The 23449-nt window shown below is 53.2% G+C and overlaps 8 protein-coding genes across 8 annotated transcripts; 6 read left to right on the forward strand and 2 right to left on the reverse strand.

Moving 5' to 3' along the window:
• Positions 1-970: 970 nt before the first annotated feature.
• On the forward strand, positions 971-1963 carry N7496_002621 (uncharacterized protein; the record flags this gene model as incomplete). Its single annotated transcript, XM_056695552.1, has 1 exon — positions 971-1963. The coding sequence occupies one exon, from the start codon at positions 971-973 to the stop codon at positions 1961-1963; it is 993 nt and encodes a 330-aa protein (XP_056557764.1).
• A 331-nt stretch (positions 1964-2294) lies between these two features.
• N7496_002622 (nucleoside deaminase) lies at positions 2295-2807 on the forward strand (the record flags this gene model as incomplete). Its single annotated transcript, XM_056695553.1, has 1 exon — positions 2295-2807. The coding sequence occupies one exon, from the start codon at positions 2295-2297 to the stop codon at positions 2805-2807; it is 513 nt and encodes a 170-aa protein (XP_056557765.1).
• A 1983-nt stretch (positions 2808-4790) lies between these two features.
• On the forward strand, positions 4791-7620 carry N7496_002623 (uncharacterized protein; the record flags this gene model as incomplete). Its single annotated transcript, XM_056695554.1, has 6 exons — positions 4791-4844; positions 4913-4978; positions 5061-5388; positions 5446-5630; positions 5686-5896; positions 5951-7620. 6 exons carry the CDS (start codon positions 4791-4793, stop codon positions 7618-7620), a joined length of 2514 nt encoding a protein of 837 aa, XP_056557766.1.
• A 1131-nt stretch (positions 7621-8751) lies between these two features.
• On the forward strand, positions 8752-11904 carry N7496_002624 (uncharacterized protein; the record flags this gene model as incomplete). The annotated part of the gene is made up of 1 exon (XM_056695555.1): positions 8752-11904. The coding sequence occupies one exon, from the start codon at positions 8752-8754 to the stop codon at positions 11902-11904; it is 3153 nt and encodes a 1050-aa protein (XP_056557767.1).
• A 1007-nt stretch (positions 11905-12911) lies between these two features.
• Positions 12912-16357, forward strand: kgd1 (alpha-ketoglutarate dehydrogenase KGD1; the record flags this gene model as incomplete). Its single annotated transcript, XM_056695556.1, has 4 exons — positions 12912-13133; positions 13269-15313; positions 15378-15751; positions 15816-16357. The coding sequence occupies 4 exons, from the start codon at positions 12912-12914 to the stop codon at positions 16355-16357; spliced, it is 3183 nt and encodes a 1060-aa protein (XP_056557768.1).
• Positions 16358-17018: 661 nt separating this feature from the next.
• N7496_002626 (putative PHD finger domain protein (Ing1)) lies at positions 17019-19065 on the forward strand (the record flags this gene model as incomplete). Its single annotated transcript, XM_056695557.1, has 5 exons — positions 17019-17414; positions 17488-18131; positions 18188-18399; positions 18459-18938; positions 19007-19065. 5 exons carry the CDS (start codon positions 17019-17021, stop codon positions 19063-19065), a joined length of 1791 nt encoding a protein of 596 aa, XP_056557769.1.
• A 357-nt stretch (positions 19066-19422) lies between these two features.
• Positions 19423-20435, reverse strand: dscB (the record flags this gene model as incomplete). The annotated part of the gene is made up of 2 exons (XM_056695558.1): positions 19423-20100; positions 20169-20435. 2 exons carry the CDS (start codon positions 20433-20435, stop codon positions 19423-19425), a joined length of 945 nt encoding a protein of 314 aa, XP_056557770.1.
• Positions 20436-20851: 416 nt separating this feature from the next.
• N7496_002628 (TFIIH subunit TFB1 family protein) lies at positions 20852-22842 on the reverse strand (the record flags this gene model as incomplete). Its single annotated transcript, XM_056695559.1, has 2 exons — positions 20852-22638; positions 22701-22842. 2 exons carry the CDS (start codon positions 22840-22842, stop codon positions 20852-20854), a joined length of 1929 nt encoding a protein of 642 aa, XP_056557771.1.
• Between the last annotated feature and the right edge of the window lie 607 nt (positions 22843-23449).

The following is a 23449-nucleotide window of genomic DNA, read 5'->3' on the forward strand; positions in this document are numbered from 1 at the left end:
GCATGGAAGAAAGTTTTCGGGGCTTTAATCTCGTTTCAAGAAAAAGCAAGTTTTGTTCTAGAAGGGGGCCGTTGTTTCCAACCCCAGGAAAGGATATGCATCGGGGTTGAACTGTGGTTCTAACCCGGCCACCACTGTCAGAGGTAGACGGGTTGAGAAAGTCAAACCCCAAAGTCTATACGGGTTAGTCAAGTTGAAGCGGAGAGAAGCGGGATGTGGTTGGTCGGGTTACTCGGGAAACTTTCATTAGTAAATTATGCGAATAATCCCCCGGGCTTATCGTTGCGCCCCGTTCAGCCGCCGTCACATTCAACTTAGAGAGGGCGCTGGGCACCGACAGGTTTACTAGCTGATTGAAAAAGATATCCAGCAGAGTCAATAATCTCATGAGCACATGGCTACTATCTGAAGAACCACGTTTCCAGTTTCCGACTTTCCTTAACCAAGCCATTGGGTAGATGGGCCAACAGAATGGCGCTTATCTCTGTGAAGTTCCATGGAAAGGCCGTTATCGGGCCCCAAAATTTGGGATTCGTTCTGGTGCAGCGCGCAAATGGGCTTGCGTCTTTCGGGTCTTCGTCATGTCTCGTCTCCACAATATGCCATGGTTAGGCCAATGGTACTCGATCTATTGTCGACGAATGGGTCTCTCCCTATCTCGTGTTCTCCGCCACCTCCTGTACCTTTTTTCGCCTCATATCTTTCTCCGCACGCTCCGCTGACCGGGATGAGATTCGATTTCTTCTCGTATACATACACCTAGGGGTTCTATCACTGCCTGTATATGCATATAGAACCCTCTTTTTGCATCTTGAATTGATATACTCGCTCTGATCTACTCTCCGCTATCTTATACTCTCCATTCACTCTGTTTCAGCCAGCGCTTTCTTCATGTGTGCCTCGTAAAAAACACCTCACACGACCACTTCCAACCCTCGACCCTCGACCTGGCAGCAGAGAATATGCCCTCATGTCCAGCACCGGTGTCTCTGGCAGCACCTTCGGCCTCGCCGAGCGGTCAGTCAATCAGTTTGCTGAGAAGACTACTCTGGCTTGCCTCATCGCCATAGCCTGGTACAATGCCATCGAATTGATCGTCCTCTGCTTCACTACCTTCAAGCGCTATGGCGGGTGCTACTTCTGGTGTCTGCTCATCGCTTCCTTCAGCATCATCCCCTTTGGTCTGGGATACCTCCTCATCATATACGACATCTATACGAATCTTTTCCCCGTCGCTATGGAACTCATTGCCTGGGTGGGCATGGTGACTGGCCAGTCCCTAGTCCTCTGGTCCCGACTACACCTCGTCGTACATAGTCCCCGTGTTCTCCGTGCTTGTCTCGCCATGATTATCATCGACGCTATCCTCTTCCATATCCCGGCTTCCGTCCTCGAGCTCGGTAGCCACTCCAACAAGTCGGCACTCTTCACCCCGGCCTTTAATATCTTCGAGCGCATCCAACTAGTCGCCTTCTCGCTGCAAGAGGCAATCCTCTCCGCTATATACTCGTGGGAAGCTGTGCGATTATTGAACCTTCGCCCACGCGGCCACTACCGAGGTACACTGCTGCAGCTGTTGATCGTCAATCTGGCCATGATCCTCATGGACGCCGCCATTATCGGCGTCCAGTACTCGGGATTCTTCGACATCCACGTCACCCTCAAAGCCCTGGTATACAGTATCAAGCTCAAACTAGAATACGCCATCCTAGGCAAACTCGTCCACTTTACCGAGATGAGCCACAGCACCAACTCGGCGCCAACCGACCTGTCAGATTTCGTGGACCTCTCCTTCCACCAGAACAACCAACGACCGGCGGATAGCGACAGCCAGGCACGATTCCTTGGCACGCCGGACATGAGTTTTGACGCGCGAGCGCGAACGTCGTCGAAACAATCCTCTAATGACCCGAGGATATCCGATATATCGGCCACGGGCAGTTCGAGTAACGAAATACCGTGATGATGATGGAATGACTGTAAATACTTAATACACTTCTTGTTTCAGACATAGAACTAGAATACAAACTTTGCATATAGTTTATACGATGCATGACACCTCTTTTAAAGGTCTAGAAGATCGCATGTCTCAAACGATCGGGGGAGATGGCCTTGGCTCCCCCGCTTGTCTTATCGTCGGACTCCGCCGTGGAGCTGTGAATGGGGCGGCCATATCTTGACTGCGAATCCACCCACTGTGAAGCGAATCTGGCGTGTAAGAACACAAGAAAATCATCAATTGCATACGCAAAGATCGTAACGCTGCAGCCCACGAAGTTCTAAACAATCTCAATATGGCGCTATCCCCACTCACACCCGCCCAACTCAACAACGCAGCCGCAAAATGCCTCGCCCTCCAAGCCTCCGGCCAAGACATCCACAGCAAAAGGCCCTTCGCAGCTCTCCTCCTCGCCCCGGACAATGAAACACAATTAATGTCCTCCCTATCCCTATCCCACGTCCGCCACGCCGAGTGCGAACTAGCCCGCAACGCAGCAGATAATTACTCCTGGGAATACCTTGCGGGATGCACCATGGTCTCAACCTGGGAACCTTGTGCCATGTGCGCGGGGACTCTCTACTGGGCGCATATCGGGCGGTTGGTATACCTGGCGTCTGAGAAGACGTTACAGGGGTTGACAGGGGAGGGGAATACGGAGAATCTCACGCTTGATTTACCTTGTCATCAGGTATTTGCGGCGGGACAGACTAAGGTTGAGGTTGTTGGCCCGTTGGTGGAGGAGGGGTGGGAGGGGAAGGTGGTTGAGGATGCGCAGCGGTATTGGTCGACGCATAGGCAGGTATGAGTGTGAGATATGAAGGTTCTGCCAGTGATACTAGGTTGCATAGTATGGAAAGGGGAGTACGGAGCTTAGAATATCGAATTATACGGGTTGGGCTGGCACCCTCTCGCGGCTACGGTGGTCTACCATGGTTTCTAGGGACAGACTATGTGAATTAAGCTAGAAAGGCCCATCTCTGGAATTGGGGCTCCCGATATTCATCATTCTCTGAAGTTTGCCAGGGCGATACGTAGTAACGTCTTGATTGCTGCCTAAAACTCTGCAAGCACCATCGACCGATTCGTATCAAAGTATATGATCCTAACCGAAGACTCGAGGATCAGCAGAAAGGGCAGCCACTGACCCTCGAGCGAGAATGCTCTCAAAAAGGAAGAACTACAAGCTCGGCCGAATCGGCGTCTCCATATGGAGCACTCCACTGTGAAAGAAAAGCGAATTTTTCTCTTGCGATCCACCAACCACATGGAACCTTGGATACTTTTGCACGGAATTTTCCAATGGATAGGTTAGTTCGTACAATAGTTCGTGCTTAGCTCGCTCGTGATACGACGAGGTTAATGTGAGCTCCAACGAGCGGAGAAGACCGATGTTGTAGTGCACAGCCCCAGCAGCCACAGCGTATGAGTCTTCTCCCTATGAGCTCCTGAAAGGATCTCCACTCCGCCTAATCGGTGGCTGTGTAGACGAGCTACGGAGACTGTGAACTAGAAGAAAAATTACCGTGTAAAGCCTAGCGTAGAGGAGGACCAGGAAAAACAAGTTGTGCCCCCTTTTTTCTCTGCGGTCGGGCATCTACTGTTCAAGTTGTCGCCGGTTTTGCTTTTTGCCGTATCATTTCATCTGCGGCGTAATAGGCTTTCGCCTTCGTGATTGTCATAGAGTAGCCGGGAGTGGTGCCATGTCATCGAAGAATCTCGTATGATTGACGTCAGGTTGATGCAGAGGAGATCTGAATCTCTTTTGCGTTGCGCAACAAAAGAGTGGGTCCCCAGTTACAAATGGAGCGTGTGCCAAGACCCAGAATGGAGCCCGGAGCAAGTTTTTGGCGCTCAATGCAGTTTAACGCAGAGGGGCGAACTAGGGCGAACGACTCGATCTGGAGGTTCCATGAGCCTGGGAAATCCTAGCAGCCCTATGGAGCTTGATGTTTTGATGCAGCAATTACCGACAATTCACCCCCCACTACCTGAAAGCTCTGAGAGCCCTAGACATAGCAGGACATAGCAGGACATAGCAGGGCATAGCAGAGGCAAAACGCAGGAGGTTCAATTCCAGCCGAGAGTTTGTTGCAAGTTGGCTAAAGAAGCAATGGGGGGAAATGCATTTCCGCAACACATCAGGATGACGTCGGGCGAGGTGGTTGCGTCAACTGCTGCTTGTGAGCTTGTTGCCCGGGTTCTCGAATTATGAAACTAATAGGGTTGGAACGGGAGTACCTACGTACCTTGTTGCAAGCTAGAGTAATGATCATAGTCATAATTATCATGATTTCGTACCTAACAACGAAGACTAACGGTAGACTATCACAAACTATTGCGGGACACTCCTCCAAGTATAATGGAGGCGCTAGCCGAGCTGCTATTCTCCTTCCTCTTTCCAGTAGACTGCTGGATGATCTGACGCGTCAATCGTTTAATAGTCGTCATCCCTTCTTCTGCTTTTTTTCCCGTTATCTTCTTCCTCCTCCCTCCTCCTCCCCCTTGGAACTTCTTCCTCTCCTACCTTCCTTCATTCCAGTGATACCCCCCCCTTGATTCCTATAATATCTCCCACAAATTAATTACTATTGTTAATACCCCAATTATCGAAATCAACGCCCCCTCTTGTACCGGTGTGTATGACCCTTTCCCTCTGCTTGTTTGTTGGAATTGCAAACCCCCAAGCTTGGCTTGGCTACAGGCATGCTAATCCGGATCCACCAGTTAATATTACTTTGTCTCCTTATCTCGGGATCGAATCCTTGACACGAGTGTCACGGTCTTCATCATGTCCTCCAAAGCTGATGTTAACGTCCCTACCGACGTGAAGCAAAAAGAGAAGGTATGTGGATCAATGTTCCGAGCCTATAGATAGAGACCTCGATACTAATCCAATGCGCCCCGTTCTAGGATATCAACCAGAAGCTCCAGCTATTCGGAATCTACCATGCCTTCAAGAACAGCAAGCTTCCCTCGGTTAGTACTTGACACGGCCTTACTTTTGTTACATGTTGCTACAATGTCCCCATACTGAACGTCTCTCCTATTCGCCCAACAGAACAAGCAGTGTGATATCGCATTGAACAGTGCTCTGGCCTCCAAGGCCCTCTCCTCTCCATCCAATGAGCTTTCTAGCGAGGGCAAGGTCCTGATCGAGGACTTGCGCAACGTCATTGAACAGGCTAAGCTCCTGTTGCTCACCAAGAACGAGGGCGAGCTGTTGCAAGACTTCATCTGGCAAGCTCAGAATATCAACGCCGGTGATGTGAAGGGCCCCGATATGCCTGTGTCTAAGGAGGTGGGCCAGCAGGATGCCAATAAGGCTTTGGAGGGTCTCAAGACTCTCGGCACACTTCTGATCACCAACGGAGAGTTCCGCAAGATCTGTGAGTACAGATATCGAGTTGCTGTTGGCTGAACATATTTCTGACAATTATCTATAGTGAGCGATGCTGTCCTTTTGATCCGCGATATGGCAGCTGATGCCTCCCAGAAGGCCGCCAACGTGATCCGCCCTCCTGAGGCGCAATTGGCTCAAATTGACGAGCCAGCCGAGGAGAACACCTGGCACGAGAAGCCTAATATCTCCAAGGAGGACATCAAGAAGCGCTTCAAGAAGAGCAAGGGTGTAAGTCACCAAGACCCCCACGTCCAGACAAGATCTAGGCTCACATCCACCTTAGGACAAGGATAGCGTTGCCTCGCCCTCCATCACCCAGGCTGCCGATACTACCGAAGATGGTGCTTCTGTGACTCCTTCAGAGCAGAGCCGCCGAAAGAAGTATGGCCAGCAAGCTCGGGAGTACCTGTCCGAGAAGGTTCCCAAGGAGCGCCGCGAGCAGGCCATCTGGCGTCTGAAGAAGATGATCATTGAGATTCAGGGCCACGCTGACTGTAAGAATCAAAATATAGCTTTGAGAGAAGCTTAGTGACTAACCCTCAATATAGACCAGCAAGCCATCGAGACTCTGCTGAGCATGGCCGAGAAGTACGCCGGCCACACCAAGACTGCCACCGCCCAGAGTGGCAGTGCTGTGCGTGACATTCGGTCCAACGACAGCGTCAAGGCTGTTGAGCACAACCTGCGCACCCTCATTGAGCGTTTTGCCAACAACACTTCTCTGTCTGACTTCTTCGAGTCGCTGAACAACATCTACCGCGATGCAGACAAGGACCCTGAGCTGCGTGGGTGGTTCTCGAACATCGACACCTACATTCGCAAGTGTTTGCGTGAGCAGGGCTTCATCATGGATAAAGAGGCTAACCGCCAGTGGAACGAGCTTTACGACAAGGGCCGGTACCTCCTTCGTGAGCGCTACCGCACCCACACTGACCGCATTGTGGACGAGACCAAGTTCATCGCGGATCAGTTCGACAAGGACCCTCAAAACAAGGCTTTCGCAGAGTCCATTCAGAAGCTATTCTTGGACCTTGGCCGTGATGCCGACGGCAAGGTTGTCTTCAAGAAGCATCTTCTCAAGGATATTCGTGACGTTATCCTGCCTGGCATCATTGAGAACGTTCGCTACATCCCTATCCCTCGTATTGAGGTCTCCGATCCTACCGTCGATGTGGTTGTCGAGAACCTTACTATTGAGAGTGACAACCTGATGCCCAACGTCGTCGAGTTTGGTAGCGACAACTACTTCCGCTGGGGCCGCAAGAAGATCCGCAGCAAGCGTGACAACAAGATCATGATTGCCGCGTCCGGTATTCAGGCTGACTTCCGCGATGTCAGCTACTACATCAAGAAGAAGCAGGGTTTCCCCTCTATCACCGACATTGGTGTCATGGACATCATCCTGGGTGGTGAGGGTTTCGGCTTCAAGATCGTCGCATCGACCGCGAACAAAGACGACAAGCAGCACTTCGTCAAGCTTGACAAGGTCTCTGTGAACATCAAGAACATGGACATCAAGCTCAAGAAGTCCAAGCACAAGGTTCTCTTCGCCACCTTCAAGCCCATGCTCTTCCGTGTCGTCCGTCCCGCCCTGGAGAAGGTCATCGAGGCTCAAATCCGCAAGGCATTCAGCGACGGCGATGCCTACGCCCACGAGATCCAAAAGGAGGCTCGGCGCGCCCAGGAGGCCGCTCGCGAGGACCCGGAGAACGCTCCTAGCATGTTCTCTCGCTACGCCGACGCCATGCGCGCTCGTGCCCAGGCCAAAGCCAAGAAGGCCGAGGGTATCGTCAGCCGCACCAAGGTCCAGACTGTCATGACCATGCACGACTCCATCTTCCCAGACATCAAGCTGCCCGGCGGTATCTCCAACAAGGCCACCGAGTACGCCGAGTTGGCCACCAAGGGCGAAAAGTGGGAGTCGGCCATCTTCAGCATTGGCGATGCCTCCGAGTCTACGAACATCCCCAGTGCCGGCGATGTCACCCGTAAGCCTCACGCCACCGCTGCAGACCGTGCTACGAATGGCGGCACAACCACTCTCCCCGGCGCCAACGGTACCAAGGTGGAGGGTTACCCTTCGCGAGGCTTCTCCGATGAACTCGACGAGGCCTTTGTCAATGACAAGACCAATGGTCTAGGTGCGGGTATCAAGCATACTCCCAACGGTACTAACGGCATCACTCGCGCCGCCGACGGTCCGGCCGCGGTGTTTTAAGTTTGGGAATGCTGCCTTGGATAATTTCAACGTCAGGTACGGTACTATGTTGAGGACATACCTTTAACCACAGGCCTTCTGCTATCGAGCAGGTTTATCCTGGGTGATCGGTAAACAAGGTTGCTTGTTGTTTTACTTTAGTCTTTCCCTTGATGATCTTTTTGTGATTTGTTATGATTTCCCCCTTATGCAAAATGTTTGGATTTTTTGTTTCATGTATGAGAGTATGTCTTCCTTTTTGTGCTCGGTTGGTAGCTTAATCAATACATAATGTTACTGCTGAATTTGCAATTTATGGCCCGGGTCCCAAATCTTTCGAATAGTTGAAGTAGTAGGTACCCACAGGCAGTAGCCAGGCTAACTTGGACGATTGTTTGAATAAATTCCAGCGAAGACTCTCAACCTAGACGAAAAGAAGTTGACTGTATCTAGAAAGTCTGGGAGTTGAATCGTTTCTTGCCCCTACCTAGGTAACCGTTTGGATCATCAAACTACATCTGTCTTAGATTGGTATACGTGGGGAGCCTAGCTAAATATATCGCTGGGCACTTGACATTTGAAAAATATACATAATGCTTATATAGATCAGGTGGGAAAGGACTATTCCCCCAGTTCCACAGGGTAGTTGGCATCTGAAACCATGAAATATTTAATCATGGTTCTTCTATGTCGATAGGTACCAAGTATCTAGTTCTTGGGCTGCGGGATGGCACCGTCTTCCCACGGGCGCAGTCCGTGGTACTGCAGGGCCACTTAGTTGGTTAGTTAATTGGCGGTGGGACTTCACCTGATTACGTCTCCTATCTTCACTCCCGCCTTTATTTTTAGCTTGACATTCACTATCAGCTCGAGTCCCTACCCTTCGATTCATATGAGCCCCCAGCAAATACTCAAGCGAAAACTGATTCCACTTCTGGATATTACTTGCGGCTCTTGAAACTTCCAATCATACTCCACTGCCTCCTGCAAGCCCCACTGTCTGGTATGTGAGACTGGACCCTCAGTCCTAGCGGCCTTCAAACCCAAGCCCGCCACTTTTTCAGATTAATCGCCATGGAGCCTCACGTCCCTTGAACGTCCACCTACCCGTATATTCGATCCCTATCCGGGCCTCGACCCCCAACGGTTAACATGCCTCCCTCGACCGTCTTCTCATACTGGCGCAGAGATCATCGCCGCTCGATCGCGCCACCAGTGTCCTTGCCCGCACCGACGTCAGGTCCCAAGAGTGCGACGGACAGCCCGATCAGTCCTCCTCAGCTCCCCGAGATCCCTGATACCCCGACCCTCACCTCCCCGTTTGGCGAGTCACAGACACTCGATGCGCCCCCATGGAGCGATTCACCGGTTGAAAATGACGCGTCGAAGCGGAACGTCAACAGCTCTGTCGCTCCGTTATCTTCCTCCGCCAGCTTGGCTGTCCCGTCCCCGTTAACCGAGAGAGATAACCGCCCGCATTCGAGTCCTGGAGAACAGGAGCCGGAGGTTGGCCTTACATCACAGGCGAGCACGTCGCAACTCCCAGTCCCTGGCTTACGGCCTGAACAGGATGATGGAGAGTCAAATTCAAAGCCGAGTTCGCCATTTCGCTTATCATTTGGCAAGGGATTGCGGAACTTGCAGGCGCCAACAGCTGAACCCCAGAGGCGCCCACTTAGCACTGGGCCAGGACCAAGCCAATTTCGATTAAAGACCTCGCCTGATGATTCACCAGCCGAGAAGACGTTTATACCCGGGAGAGAGTTGAGGATGGAAGCGCCGAGCGCGAGGCGAGTGATTGAACGTGATGTATCAACCGAGAATTCCCATCACAAATCCGGCAAGGCGATGCTCCATCTCTTGAACCCAATGTCACTTCTCGCTCGCAGGCGATCCTCACAGATAGGTAGCTCACGTGTGGATGATGCGAAGATCAACACTCCCGATTTGATACCCGCTATCCCTGATGACTATGACCCGAGAATTCGTGGAAATATTGTACACGATTTTTCGGCTCCGCGACCGCGTCGCAATGTATCATTCAATGCGGCCGTTCCGCCCGATGGGAATAGCAGTTTGAATGCCCGAGAGACCAGATGGCACGATCAGACCAAAAGACATAGCGATTATTCGCCGGTGTTCAAGGAGCATTTCGAGGACGACCAAAAAGTGCTACAGGTCGAAAACAAGGGCTATCTTCAGTCAAGCTTGTTGACGAACCCCACCCAACATGGTTATGAGAGGTCAATACCAGTGTTTGCCAGGAATCTGCCTTCTTATCTATCGGATGAAACTACCGAGACCGCTGAGCAGAAGGTATCTTCACTGGTAGAGCTACCTGCAGATGTGCCAGTGGAGCTGCCCGCCGAAGTTCCTTCAAATATACCGCAAGAGAACACCCCAACTCACCAGCAGGACCAAGACACGATCCCCCATGTACCTCAGCCGAGCTCAGGCTTGCCTCGACATCTTAAAAGTAATGCCTCTCGATTCAGCTTTGATATGGGCGGCGTGGAATCTTCTACCCAGGAGAAGCTGCTTGAAGAGAAACATAAGGCCAAGGAAGCACAGCGTAAGCTGGAAGATGGCTACTTTGATGACTTTGATGACGAGTTTGATCATGATCTTATGGATGACTATGATGGCCTTGAGGAAAAGATTCCCGGCGTTAATGCTGATGCCGACGATGACGATTACTTGGCACCGTCAATGGTCAAGTCTTGGGCTGTACCCGGGCTGTCACCTGTAGTTGCAAGTCCAATCACACCTGCCCCGCCTGAGATCCCTGAAACTCTGATGGGCACTGCTCCCGTCGACTTGGAGGACGATGTTGATTCAATTTACGATGACGAGATACTCGAAGAGGAACTGGAATCCGTTGACGAGCCGCAAGAGGTGCAACGACCTCTGCCATTGAGCGTCCATAACCCAGAGGCCAATCCTCATACAATACCCACCATGCATGTAGGCCCTCCTGTACTAGATGATGATGACGACGACCTATACTTTGATGACGGAGAATTCGGGGACCTGACTCTTGACGATCAGGATGCAGGCTTCGACGAGTCTGTCTTTGATGATGAGACTAGTCATCTCTATGAACGGAAGCCAGTGGCCCCACCACCGGCACGACAAGCATCTCAGAGCACAATCCGCAGCGGGGATGCTCTTGAAAGAGAATTTCTCCTGGACGAGGCCGCCAGCCAGGGACTCAAGCATATGCCTAGCGTGGCTAGTGAATTCGGAGTTGGCCCCGTCAAGCGTGGCCCACTTGGTGAGCCAATACCCAATATGGGACCTGCTCGGGCTCATGGAGGAGTACTTACTGAGCGAAACCTGGAGGTGCTGCATAATGCTCTGGCATTTGCCGCCAATGAAGCCGCTACTCAAGGCCGGTTCGAACGTACTTTTAGTACAAGCGACCGATCTGTCGCACAGGAAAGTATTTCTCAAGCGTCGCACACGGCCGAGTCCCAGCCTGGTCTCGTGTCGGATGACAGTCGCCTCAGCCAAGGGGCAGATATGGTCGGCTTTGACGATTTCCTCGACGATCAAATCTACGACGACGATGCGTACTACGACGATCCCATCGTTGCTGCGGCCAATGCTGAAGCTCTTGAGAATGACGACGAGGGCTTCTACGGGCAAGAGTTTGGCTTCTATGCTCAAGCACACGGTACGTGTAGCAGCGAAATGACCAATGGTGGATACTTTGGTCCCCGCGGCGTCGAAGGGATTACTCGCCATCACAGCAGTCGCGGCAAGTTCCAGGAACCCAGCCTGACTCCCATCACGGAGCGTAGTGAATGGAGCACTCGCAACTCTGTAATCTCATTGAAAGCGCATGGTGGCACCCATTCAAACCCATCCCTGGCCAGTCCCGGCTTGGCGCAGCTCGTTGATCTGGGCAACATGGACGACGAGATGTCATTGAGTGCATTACTCAAGCTGCGTCGTGGCGCCTGGGGTGGCAGTAATGGTAGCTTGCGCAGCAGTGCAGGTAGCCCGCCTCCTCATGCGCTCTCGTCCTCCAACCGTGGCAGCTTCATTGCTGCCTCGGAGGCGAGCCCGTCCGAGGCACGACCCTCTGTGGAGGAGAGTTTGGCAAATATTGGCTATCACCATGACGATGGCCATGTTTATCCCACCTCACCGCTTCGAGACAGCCGTCGCGGATATCCCGGCGAGTTTCCGCCAAGCGGAATGGACGGTCCGATAAGCAGCACCGACCACCACCACGAAGTGCCGAGCATCGGCGCTCAACAACAACAACAATCACAACTCCAACATGCCAATGTTGTGTAAATAAACCACGTGCCCATTCGATTTTTCTTTCTCGGCCTTTCCTTTACTGGATATAATCATTCTGATTCCGGGCCATTTTCATCTTGTTGCATACGGTTGTTGATAGGGGCCATTTATATGACGATTTAATGAATCTCCGAGCGTGTGTTTGATTTGTTAGTATAGGGGGTTTAATAATGGTTGGATATCTGTTTGCTACTTGGTATTGTTGTTCTATTTCAATTCGGTCATCCTGCGCTTGGATAGTCTGGGGAAATTGGGCTTATGACCTGCTGATTGGATTAGTGGAGATGGGGCAGCCATTGGGCATGCTAAGGGCTAGGATGGGATGTATATAGATGCCGTAAGAGCAATCCATAGGCATCCAATTGGGCCGAAATCACCCGCAAAGCACCGAAATGCTTAGCCGGCGGCGATTCCGTCGGGGTCGTCGCTCCAAAAACTACGTAAAACTGCACAACTCGGCTATCCCTCGGGATGACTCAGCTTCGCCGGAGCGTTCCAGCCCTGCCTATTGGTTGGTGCTATCCTACCTAGTATTCTGGATGCCTTGCCGCCTGAATCGCCGTCACTGCCGTGCAGGCTCAGCTTTCCAGGATCTGGTTCTTCTCTACTCTCCACTCTTTTCTTCCTTTCCCCCCCATATCCCCCGTGAATTTTGTCATCAGCAGAGTTTCTGCTCTCTGATGAGTTCCGTTTCTATACAGGTGCTACGGCAATTCTAGTCGACACCTGTTTTCTTGCGCGAGTTTTTTTTTCAACAAGAAAAAAATAACATACCTGTTCGTTGCTGGCCCTTCCTTTCCTCCGTGTCTCGGTACCCTCGGCAGGAGAAATAACAACCTGGCAACTTGAAACTAACTGGCGCATGATTTCTGACCTTGGGTTTAGATCGCTGAAAAGTGACGCTTTCAAAGCTGAATAGATTTCGCATACCTAATTCCCCCCTTTTTACTCAACCTCATCGACTTCGGACTGTTCCCTTGAATCGACGGAAAAATCCCGCAATGTTCAGGAACACCGCCTTGAAGGCCACCCACAGCAATATGCTGCGTGGTGTTGCCAGCTCGACCTCCCGGAGGGCTTTCCACCTCACCTCTACTGCTCGCAGTGCCTCCAAGACCTCCACCTTCGGTCTGACCTCTCGCCGTCCCCTCGCCGTCGTCGACCGTGCCTTCAATGGCGCTCGCCTCTATGCTTCGTCTGCGGAGGGTAACGCTCCTGGAGTGGTAAGCAACATAACAAACCTCTTGATCGTTTTTGCCATTTGAAAAGATGATCATGATACGCGAAATCGCGCGAAGATCATACCTCACACGGCCATTCGACTAACGCGACGGCGCGGATTTTTTTCCTATGTATAGGACCCCAACGATTCTTTCCTCCAGGGCAGCACTGCCAACTACATTGACGAGATGTACCTCGCCTGGAAGCGGGATCCTTCCAGCGTCCACATCTCGTGGCAGACCTACTTCAAGAACATGGAGGATGGCAACATGCCTATCTCCCAGGCCTTCACTCCTCCCCCTACCCTCGTCCCCACCCCTACCGGTGGTGTTCCTCAGGACATGCCCGGCACTGGCCTGGCTACCGGTGCCGATGTGACGAATCACTTGAAGGTGCAGCTGCTGTGCCGTGCCTACCAGGCTCGCGGTCACCACAAGGCTAAGATCGATCCTCTCGGTATCCGTGGCGACGCCGAGGCCTTTGGCTACAGCAAGCCCAAGGAGCTCGAGCTCGACCACTACGGTTTCACTGAGCGTGATCTGGACCAGGAGTTCGCTCTCGGCCCCGGTATCCTGCCCCGTTTCCTGACCGAGACCCGCAAGAAGATGACTCTGCGCGAGATTATCGCCGCCTGTGAGAAGATCTACTGTGGCTCCTACGGTGTCGAGTACATTCACATTCCGGACCGCAAGCCTTGCGAGTGGATCCGTGACCGCTTCGAGATCCCCGAGCCCTACAACTACTCGGTTGACGACAAGCGCCGCATCCTTGACCGTCTCATCTGGTCTTCCAGCTTCGAGTCCTTCTTGGCTACCAAGTTCCCCAACGACAAGCGTTTCGGTCTGGAGGGTTGCGAGACCCTTGTGCCTGGTATGAAGGCCCTGATTGACCGCAGTGTCGACTACGGTATCAAGGACATCGTTATTGGTATGCCTCACCGTGGCCGTCTGAACGTTCTGTCCAACGTCGTTCGCAAGCCCAATGAGTCCATCTTCAGTGAGTTCGCCGGTTCCGCCGAGCCTTCCGACGAGGGTTCTGGTGATGTCAAGTACCACTTGGGTATGAACTTCGAGCGCCCTACCCCCTCGGGCAAGCGCGTCCAGCTGTCTCTGGTTGCCAACCCCTCTCACTTGGAGGCCGAGGACCCCGTCGTTCTGGGTAAGACCCGTGCTATCCAGCACTACAACGACGACGAGACCAAGTTCGACAGCGCCATGGGTGTTCTGCTCCACGGTGACGCTGCTTTCGCTGCTCAGGGCGTTGTCTACGAGACTATGGGCTTCCAGTCTCTGCCCGCCTACTCCACCGGTGGTACCATCCACATCGTTGTGAACAACCAGATCGGTTTCACCACTGATCCCCGCTTTGCCCGTTCTACCCCTTACTGCTCGGACATTGCTAAGTCTATTGATGCCCCCGTCTTCCACGTCAACGCTGACGATGTCGAGGCCGTCAACTACGTCTGCCAGGTTGCTGCTGACTGGCGTGCCGAGTTCAAGTCTGACGTTGTCATTGACATTGTCTGCTACCGTAAGCAGGGTCACAACGAGACTGACCAGCCCTCCTTCACCCAGCCTCTGATGTACAAGCGCATTGCCTCGCAGAAGGCTCAGCTCGACAAGTACATCGAGAAGCTGATCAACGAGGGTACCTTCACCAAGGAGGACATTGATGAGCACAAGAAGTGGGTCTGGGGCATGCTGAACGACAGCTTCGACCGCAGCAAGGACTACCAGCCCACCGGCAAGGAGTGGCTGACCTCCGCCTGGAACAACTTCAAGACTCCCAAGGAGCTGGCCACCGAGGTTCTTCCCCACCTGGACACCGCTGTCGAGACCAAGTCTCTTCAGCACATCGCCGACAAGGTCAGCGGCAGCAGTGCTCCCGAGGGCTTCACTCTCCACCGCAACCTGAAGCGTATTCTTGCCAACCGCAAGAAGAGCGTCGATGAGGGCAAGAACATTGACTGGGCCACTGCCGAGGCTCTTGCTTTCGGTTCGCTCGTTGACGAGGGCTACCACGTCCGTATCTCCGGACAGGATGTCGAGCGTGGTACCTTCTCTCAGCGTCACGCCGTTCTGCACGACCAGGAGACCGAGGCTACCTACACTCCTCTCCAGCACATCGGTGACAAGCAGGGCAGCTTCGTCATCTCCAACTCCTCCCTGAGCGAGTTCGGCGCGTAAGTTTACACCCACTTTGAAACTCTATCTATAATTCGCCTTGCTAATCTATTTCCACTATAGTCTCGGCTTCGAGTACGGTTACTCTCTGACCTCCCCCGAGGCTCTCGTCATGTGGGAGGCTCAGTTCGGTGACTTCGCCAACAACGCTCAGTGCATCATTGATCAGTTCATCGCTGCTGGTGAATCCAAGTGGCTGCAGCGTTCCGGTCTGGTCGTCTCTCTGCCCCACGGTTACGATGGCCAGGGTCCTGAGCACTCTTCCGGTCGTATGGAGCGCTGGCTGCAGCTTTGCAACGAGGAGCCTCGCGTCTTCCCCTCTGCTGAGAAGCTGGACCGCCAGCACCAGGACTGCAACATGCAGATCGTCTACATGACCGAGCCCTCCAACATCTTCCACGTTCTCCGTCGCCAGATGCACCGCCAGTTCCGCAAGCGTATGTTTCGTCCCCATCCAGTCATTTCTAGGAACTCAATTTACTAACTGTACCTTCTCTCTAGCTCTTGTGATCTTCTTCTCCAAGTCGCTCCTGCGTCACCCCATTGCCCGCTCTGACCTGGAGGCCTTCACTGGTGACTCTCACTTCCAGTGGATCATCTGTGACCCCGCCCACAAGACCGAGGCCATTGAGGCCCCCGAGAAGATTGAGCGTGTCATCATGTGCTCTGGCCAGGTCTACGCCGCCCTCGTCAAGCACCGTGAGGCCAACGGTATCCGCAACACTGCCATCACCCGTGTTGAGCAGCTGCACCCCTTCCCCTGGGATCAGCTGAAGGAGAACCTGGACAGCTACCCCAACGCCAAGGACATCGTCTGGTGCCAGGAGGAGCCCCTGAACGCCGGTGCCTGGTCTTACGTCCAGCCCCGTATTGAGACTATGCTCAACTCTACTGAGCACCACAACCGCCGCCACGTCCTGTACGCTGGTCGTGCCCCTAGCGCCTCCGTGGCCACCGGTCTCAAGGCTGTTCACTTGAAGGAGGAGCAGGAGTTCCTGGAGGATGCTTTCTCCGTTCACCAGGACCGCCTGAAGGGCGAGTAAATGTGTTCTTCGTCATTCCCTATAGATCGGGATGAACCGCATTTGACTGTTTGATTGGGTTGCTTTCCTATGTTCATGGGTCCTGCTGGGAGCTAGCGTCCGATTTTTCTGAGTTTTTCCCTTTGTACTACCTCTTTTTTATTTGCATGAGTTCTCTCTTGTTCTCAACCTGGTGTGTACGACCCGTCTATGCTGTCGCTGGACCCGGACCCGTTTATACCTAGAATCTATGGTTTTGTAAAATACAAATTTCATTTATTTGCTGCATTCAAAAATTCCCTCTCGAAAATACTTGCTGTAGACTGTAGATTGGCATATAGTTTTGTTGGAGATTCCTCTTGAAGCAGTTCAGCTGTAGAGCTGTCTCTTGCATGACGTCATTGAACATGACCACTGACTAATGATACTGGTGCCTGATACCACAGGCCGACACTCACCTGATCCGATTGCTCTTCTCCGCACGCAAACTTCCCGAGTGCTGTTGCTTCTTCGCCCGCTCCCCATCTGCCCCCAAAGCTCTCGCAACACTTGCCTACAAGCGGAATCTCTCGATATATCCGTTAGATCTTCCAGCCCCTCGTTTCTCCCACTGAGCCGGGCCTGGTGCACCCAGAACCCCTCTTTTTTGCGGTGCATCCCCCAGCCTGATCTCTTCCACACCATGTCCGCCGTCTCAACGTCCACCCTCAACCCCCAGGGCCAGGGGATCCGTCAATCAGCCCGGCAGACACGAACCAACCCCTCTCGAACCTCCAAGACAATCAGTCGCTCTTCGTTCGGCGTCAGCCGTGGCTCGATAGCCGAAATTCCCGCAACGCCCCCTGTTCCTCATGGCTTTTACCCTGCGCTTACGCATTTCACCGACGCGATCACCGCGCTGCCGCGCGAGTTTCGAAGACATAATTCGTTGTTGAAGGAGGTTGATGCGAAGGCGTGGGCGCTCGAGGAGAATCTGCTGCAGCTCCTGCAGATTTCGTCCGAGTCGCAACCGGTGCCGCACCCGCCTCACCCGGCGCCTATCGTCGGTGGTGTGGTGCGAGAGGATGTCTTGCCCAAGGTAAGTGGTTGGAGTATGGAATTGGCTGTTCTAGTGAATAGTGGACTAACGACTTACCCCCTCCTTTCACCAGGAACTCTCCCAATCCCCAGAGTCGCCAGAGAGCAAGAACCGTCGTCTCCTCTTCGATCGCGTACGACAGAGCCTTACCGACCTGATGATGACGGCCGATGAGAAAAATCATGTAATTTCCAATGCAAACGAGGAATTGGACCGTCAGATCGTTCGGCTGGATACCGTGTTCCCGTACATTGCGGGTGAAATCAGCGACGAGGCTCGTCTGGGTAGTTTGACGCACTGGGCATACTCTAACAAGAGTGCTGCCAAGGCTGCGACCAACGAGCGACCTCGTCGTGAGGCTGTGGCCCAGCGACAGGATCTCACGCATGTGCTCCACGAGGCTGAAGTTGCCAGCCGTAGTGAGGCGCGGCGCGAAGCTGTTCGGGCACGGGCTCGACGGCCGAATCCCGACGCAGACTATGAGGAGGGTCGTGCGCCTCGCAAGACGAACGCCGGGAAGTCCCGTGGTGAGAATGCGACGGGTGAGAACGCGGCGCCCAAGCGGCGCAAGGTGGAACGACCCGCGACGATGGATACTGGAGCACCGATGGAGCGCTCTGCCAGTGGAACTGGTGCACAGCGCGGTGCTAACAAGGATGGCGTGGAGAAGAAGCGATCTCGTGCGCCCAATCCGAACGCAGCCGCAGCTCGCAAGAAGTATGTACTGTCTATTTCCCCGTTTCATTGCTTGCAACTGACCGTTTTCTCTCTAGGGCCACCGCCGCCTCGAACGCTGGATCACCGGTTCTAGCCCCCTCACCTCTTATTGGCACCTTCAACAATACCCCGCGTGGTGCTGCTAGTCCAGGCCCGAACACAGCACGTCCACAATCCTCGCGAGCCCAACAGAATGCCGGGCAGACGAGCAATTCCCGACAAAGACCCTCTTCCTCCGCGTCCAATCGTGTTGGTCAGGCAAACTCTGGTATGTCCCTTTGCCCTACGATGCTTTGTCTTCATTTCTCTGACCAAATCTCCTTCCAGCCAAACCAGCAGAGCCCAGATCTACTCCCCGCGAGTCAGTCAAATCCGAAGCCACCATTCCAGAAGCCCGCGAACTGGAAGAACCCGGCAGTCGACCCGCGCCAGCTGGAACCAAGCGCGAGGAAGACCGTCCGGCAGACGCAGTCGAGCCCGAGCCAACCAGCAAAGGCCGCAACTCGAAGACCTCTACTCCCCTCCTCTCTACACTTGCCGAACCTACTCAGTCTCGCTCGCGACCAACACGAAGCAATGACGCCGCGCCTAAGCGGACGGCCAAGAAACCACCTGTGCAGCCCGCAATCCCCTCGGACGAAGAGTCTATCCACGAAGGCGACGACGAGGACGAGGACCAGGAGCCGAGATACTGCTACTGTAATGAGGTTAGCTTTGGTGAGATGGTGGCATGCGACAATGATGCTTGTCCGCGCGAGTGGTTCCATCTGTCATGTGTGGGTATGACGAAACCACCCGGAAAGAATGGTAAGTCTTTTTCTTTGCTCTTGCAAGGGCTCATTGTGTATTGGATATGCATGCTGACTCTGGGACAGTTAAATGGTATTGTAACGAGTGCAAGGAGAATATGCGGCGTGGTCGCAATGGGCGGTAAATGGGTGGAATTGAAGTGTCAGATTACAGAATTTGAATTCGAATAGACCTGGATTTGAGTGTTTATGCATGGCTTATGACGATTATATTGGCATTGGTTCTGGTTATACTGCTTGTTCGTCTTGATCGATATTGATATTGATATATGCATGCTCCTTGCAAGGATGACAACATTATTCCCTACTGACCGAAGGTGCAGTATACCTTGCTAGTAAAATTATCCTGAGACCATTTACACAGTAGTTAGACCATAAGATTCCATCTTTATTCAGAGCTTCAACAAAAAGCCCTTCTATAACAGCAAGATTCATAAGCCTTCACAAACAAACTCGAAAGTAACCATGTAAACCCTAATCAATCACCAAGCCCCCCTCAACCTCTCCATAATCCCACTCCCACCCCTCCTCCTCTGTCCACCCCCATTCTCCACAGACGTCGAAGCAGCAACCTCCCCCTCCAACCTCCTCCGCAAATCCTCAAACCGCTCTCTCTCCGCCGCACTCCCCCCACTTCCACTCGCACCAGCACCGGCAACACCCCTCCGCTCCCTCTCCCCAACTATCCACGCCGGAACGCGGAACCCATGCGCAGCCGGTGATAACCCCGGTAGTAACTCTGCGCGCCAGGCCATACCCACTATCCAGCCGAGCGCGGAGGGGAGGAGCATGGCGGGGAATTGGGAGAGAGCGAGCTGGGCGGCAACGAGGTATGTTGTTGTTTTGTCGGAGAGGAGGAGGGTTAGACTTGGTGGTGTTGGTTTTGCGGTTGCGGGTGTGGGTGCGGTGTTTGTGGCGGTTGTTTCGTCATTCGCGGCGGTGGTGGTGGCGGATGACGAGGAAGAGGAGGAAGTAGTACCGATGCGGAAGCGGAATGTATGCGGGATCATGGCGTAGTATTGCGCCAGCAGGGCGAATATCATTGCCGTTGGGCCGGAGGGGAGATAATTCAGTGTGTTGAGGGAGAGTGGTCGGACTAGTAGAGCGAGGAGAAGTGGTGGGAGGAGTGTTGTGTATGGTAACGTCGTGAGAACGAACGTCTATATCCAGTTAATAAAGCCCCCAATCTCCACTAATACCAATTCATAAGGACAAGAGTGCGACGTACGGCCATCTTCCTCTTCCCCCAAGCGCGCTCAACAACCCGTAAATGATACACTAGCATCGCGGCGAACAGGGCTTCCGTGGAGTTTGTAAACCCGGCGACGTGCCAGACAAGGGCGCGCCAGAATTGCGCGTATGGCCAGAAGTGTGGGGAGACATGGATTGAGGCGAGGTGTTTGATGTCGAGGATTGAGAGGGCGATTGAGGAGGCTATTGTGTAGACGAGGAGGGATTTGGTGAGTGGGGTGTTTGTTAGCCCCGACGTGAGCATTTTGTCGACTGTATTGGGTCTTGGGTTTATCAGAGAGGGCTAGGTAGTGGTAGGATCATTCGAGCGGTCTGAATGGGGTCAAATGGGGGAAGGGGGGTGGGGTGGTGTGGTTGTTGAGGTTGAAGGTTGGAAGTTGAGGTGTGGGGGAAGTTCGGAGCTTGAAGGAGGCCAGATTGGCAGTCGGAGAGCGGAAGACGGAGTCCGGGGTACCTCGGCATGCCGAGTCCCTCATTTACTTTCTATACTTTGCTGTTTCTACTTTTAACTACGTAGGACCATTTGTAGTCGAGGGGAAATGTTATTGGATATTATACAATTCAAAATTCGCCCACGCTCCGGCCTCAAAATAACGCCATAGAGTCTTGCCCCGCTTTTGTATCCTATTCGGCTGCGCCCTCGCACCGACCTGTCTTTCTCTAGACTGCTAGCAAGGCTGCTTCTCTAGCCGCCTCCGCCTTCTCCGCTTCTAGCGTGGTTCTATAGCGGGCTAGCGCCAGTTGCAATGCATGCAAAGTTGGTCCAAGTAGCTGATTGACCACTTTCTGACCACCCTCGATATCATCTAGATTGAGTCGGGGCTTGCGCTTGGTTCTTTCAAAGTACTCGCGCGCCGCAACCTTCCGCCGGTCAACCTCAACCTGCCGTTCAGCTTCGGCATCGTTGGCGACGGCCTTGATTCGCTCTATGGCTCGAGCAAGCGATTCGGATAGAGACTGAACTTCGCTAGCTCGCTCGGGATTACCCGAGAGGAAAGCTTGCCAGAATTGGTTCAGGAACTCGGTTGATGTTGCGTGTGTTAGGGTCAACCGGTCATAAAGACCTGCAGAAAGACCGTAGGTGTCGGATGTAGTTCCCTCATTCAACTGATCGCGTTGCTCGCGGACCGCACCCAGAATCTGTGCGAATGCATCATGGAGTGCCGCTGATGATCCGACGGGACGCTTGCTGGCCGGTGCATCTTCCATCTCTTCGTCTTCGTCATCGCCTGGATCTACAAGCTTCTGAAGCGGAGCAGTGCCGCCAAGTGGCAAACTCTGTGAAATCTCGGATTGAAGGGCTTTCAAGATCTGGTCTGGGTCTTGCTTGGCGAATGCCCGGGTCTGCTCATCCTCCTGAGTCTGTGAAAAGAAGCGGTTCTGATCGCGAATATTAAGTGTGACATGGGCCTGCTCCTCGTCGCCTTGGAGATCTCGTAACTGCATCTTCTGCCAAGTCTCCTCGTCCATTCCGATGGGGGCAGTAACATCACCATCCGCCGGTGCAACGTTGGCCATGATCTTCTCACTGAGACTGTTGAGTGTCCGAATAATGGGCACCTTGTCTGCACCAGATGGTCGCATATCCAGATCCGGTCTGTTTCCACGGCGCTGACTGTGATGAACTTCATTTCCAGCCAAGTCCATAAAGTGCGGGACGAATGCCTCACGATTCGTGTCGGTATGCTCTTCTCGTAGATACTTGTCCAAGATAGTATCCGTAGCGTCCGACTCGGAGATGCGTTCTCCACGCAGCTTCTTGAACAGTCTACTCTGGAAGAATCGCGACCAGAACTGCTGCTCGCTCAGTTTGGGGACATTCTCATCATACACCCGCTTAACAAGGGGATGCTGTGAGAAAATCAGCGAGATCTGCTCCTTGCTGATATTCAACCTGGTCACATTCTCCTCCACGCGCGGCTTCAACGACGACAAAACGTTGTATGAGCCACGAGTCTGTGCCCGCTCAATCGCATGTGCCCGCAGTAGATGTAACCGGGTCGACCAGAACTGGGACATGAACTGTGCCGAAGTCAAACTATCGGGTTTCGTGTGAATCGACTCCATGAACATCCGCTGCAGGGTGGGGTCGGCCTTCAACAGCGACTGCTGCAGTTCCACATCGCCCTTGAGCTTATTATCGTCGTCCCATGGGTTCTTCGATGACCCAGCCGACGAGACTGCATTGGCAATGGCCATCGCTGCAGACATACCCCCTCCACCAGCCGCACCAGGGGTTGGCGTTTGCACGGGCGTCCCCGTCTTCCCTGCGTTCATCCGGGCACTGAGAGCATTTTTGAGGGCGTCGGCCTGCGGGCGGGCGGCGTCCGGCCCAGCCGTGAACAAGAAGACATATTGGTCTGGTGTGGTATTCGGCGGAGCATTTGGGGCGAGGGCGAATACCTTGAGCATCACCTTGGGATTCGTTGCGGGTGTCTGTTGCAGATCTGATCGCCGCGTTAGCGAAATCGCCATCTAAGCGGCAAAAACAGCACAGCTCAACGCATACTGGTAATAGTAGACACGGCTATGTTCAGAGCCGTAGGCCCAGCAGCAGCTGGGTTCCAAGTGAGCGTCTGCTCATCTTGGGTCAGTGTCAGGGTGCCGTCCTTCTTCTTGTATGAGGCCGCGCCGCTCGGAGGTGCCATCATCGCGAGTCTCGACAGCTTCCACTGTCTTGGGCAGCGGCAATGAAACCACCCATCGGGATGAGAAAATCACCCAGGGTAAGATTTCGGTGAAGCAAAGAAGGTCTAGAGCCTTCGAGAGCGTAGAGACAGGAAGATGAGTCGAAAGCAACAGCTGAGAGCCGCAGCTCTTTGATCTAATCGTCACGTGATAACGTCACCTGGAACTCCATACCCTAATGCATGAGATCAGTCACTCCAAAGTAGAGTCGATGTGTGCCCAATAATTTATTAATTTATGAACTAGCTAACTACAATTATCTACGATGCACGGTGTCAATCTACTGGAGAGTTCTGAATGAACTATTTTAAAGAGATATCAACATTGTATGAGTAGAGTGATGCTGGTACGCCAAATGATAATCACATGCGCCGTAAAAACATGAGCAAGTACGCAAAATGAAGCGCTGAAGAGATCCAGAATGCCATGCAAAATCAGAGAACAGACGCAAATCGAGAGCACGAACCCGAAGCCAGGAGCCAGAATGCCGAAATTCGTAAACCATGTTGCGCGCCGCCATGCATAGACCGAATATCGTCATTCGTAATCGTCAAAAAGCACAAAAGGAAT

This window comes from Penicillium cataractarum, assembly GCF_028827025.1.
Source record: "Penicillium cataractarum strain IBT 29864 chromosome Unknown utg000002l, whole genome shotgun sequence".
NCBI lineage: Eukaryota > Fungi > Ascomycota > Eurotiomycetes > Eurotiales > Aspergillaceae > Penicillium > Penicillium cataractarum.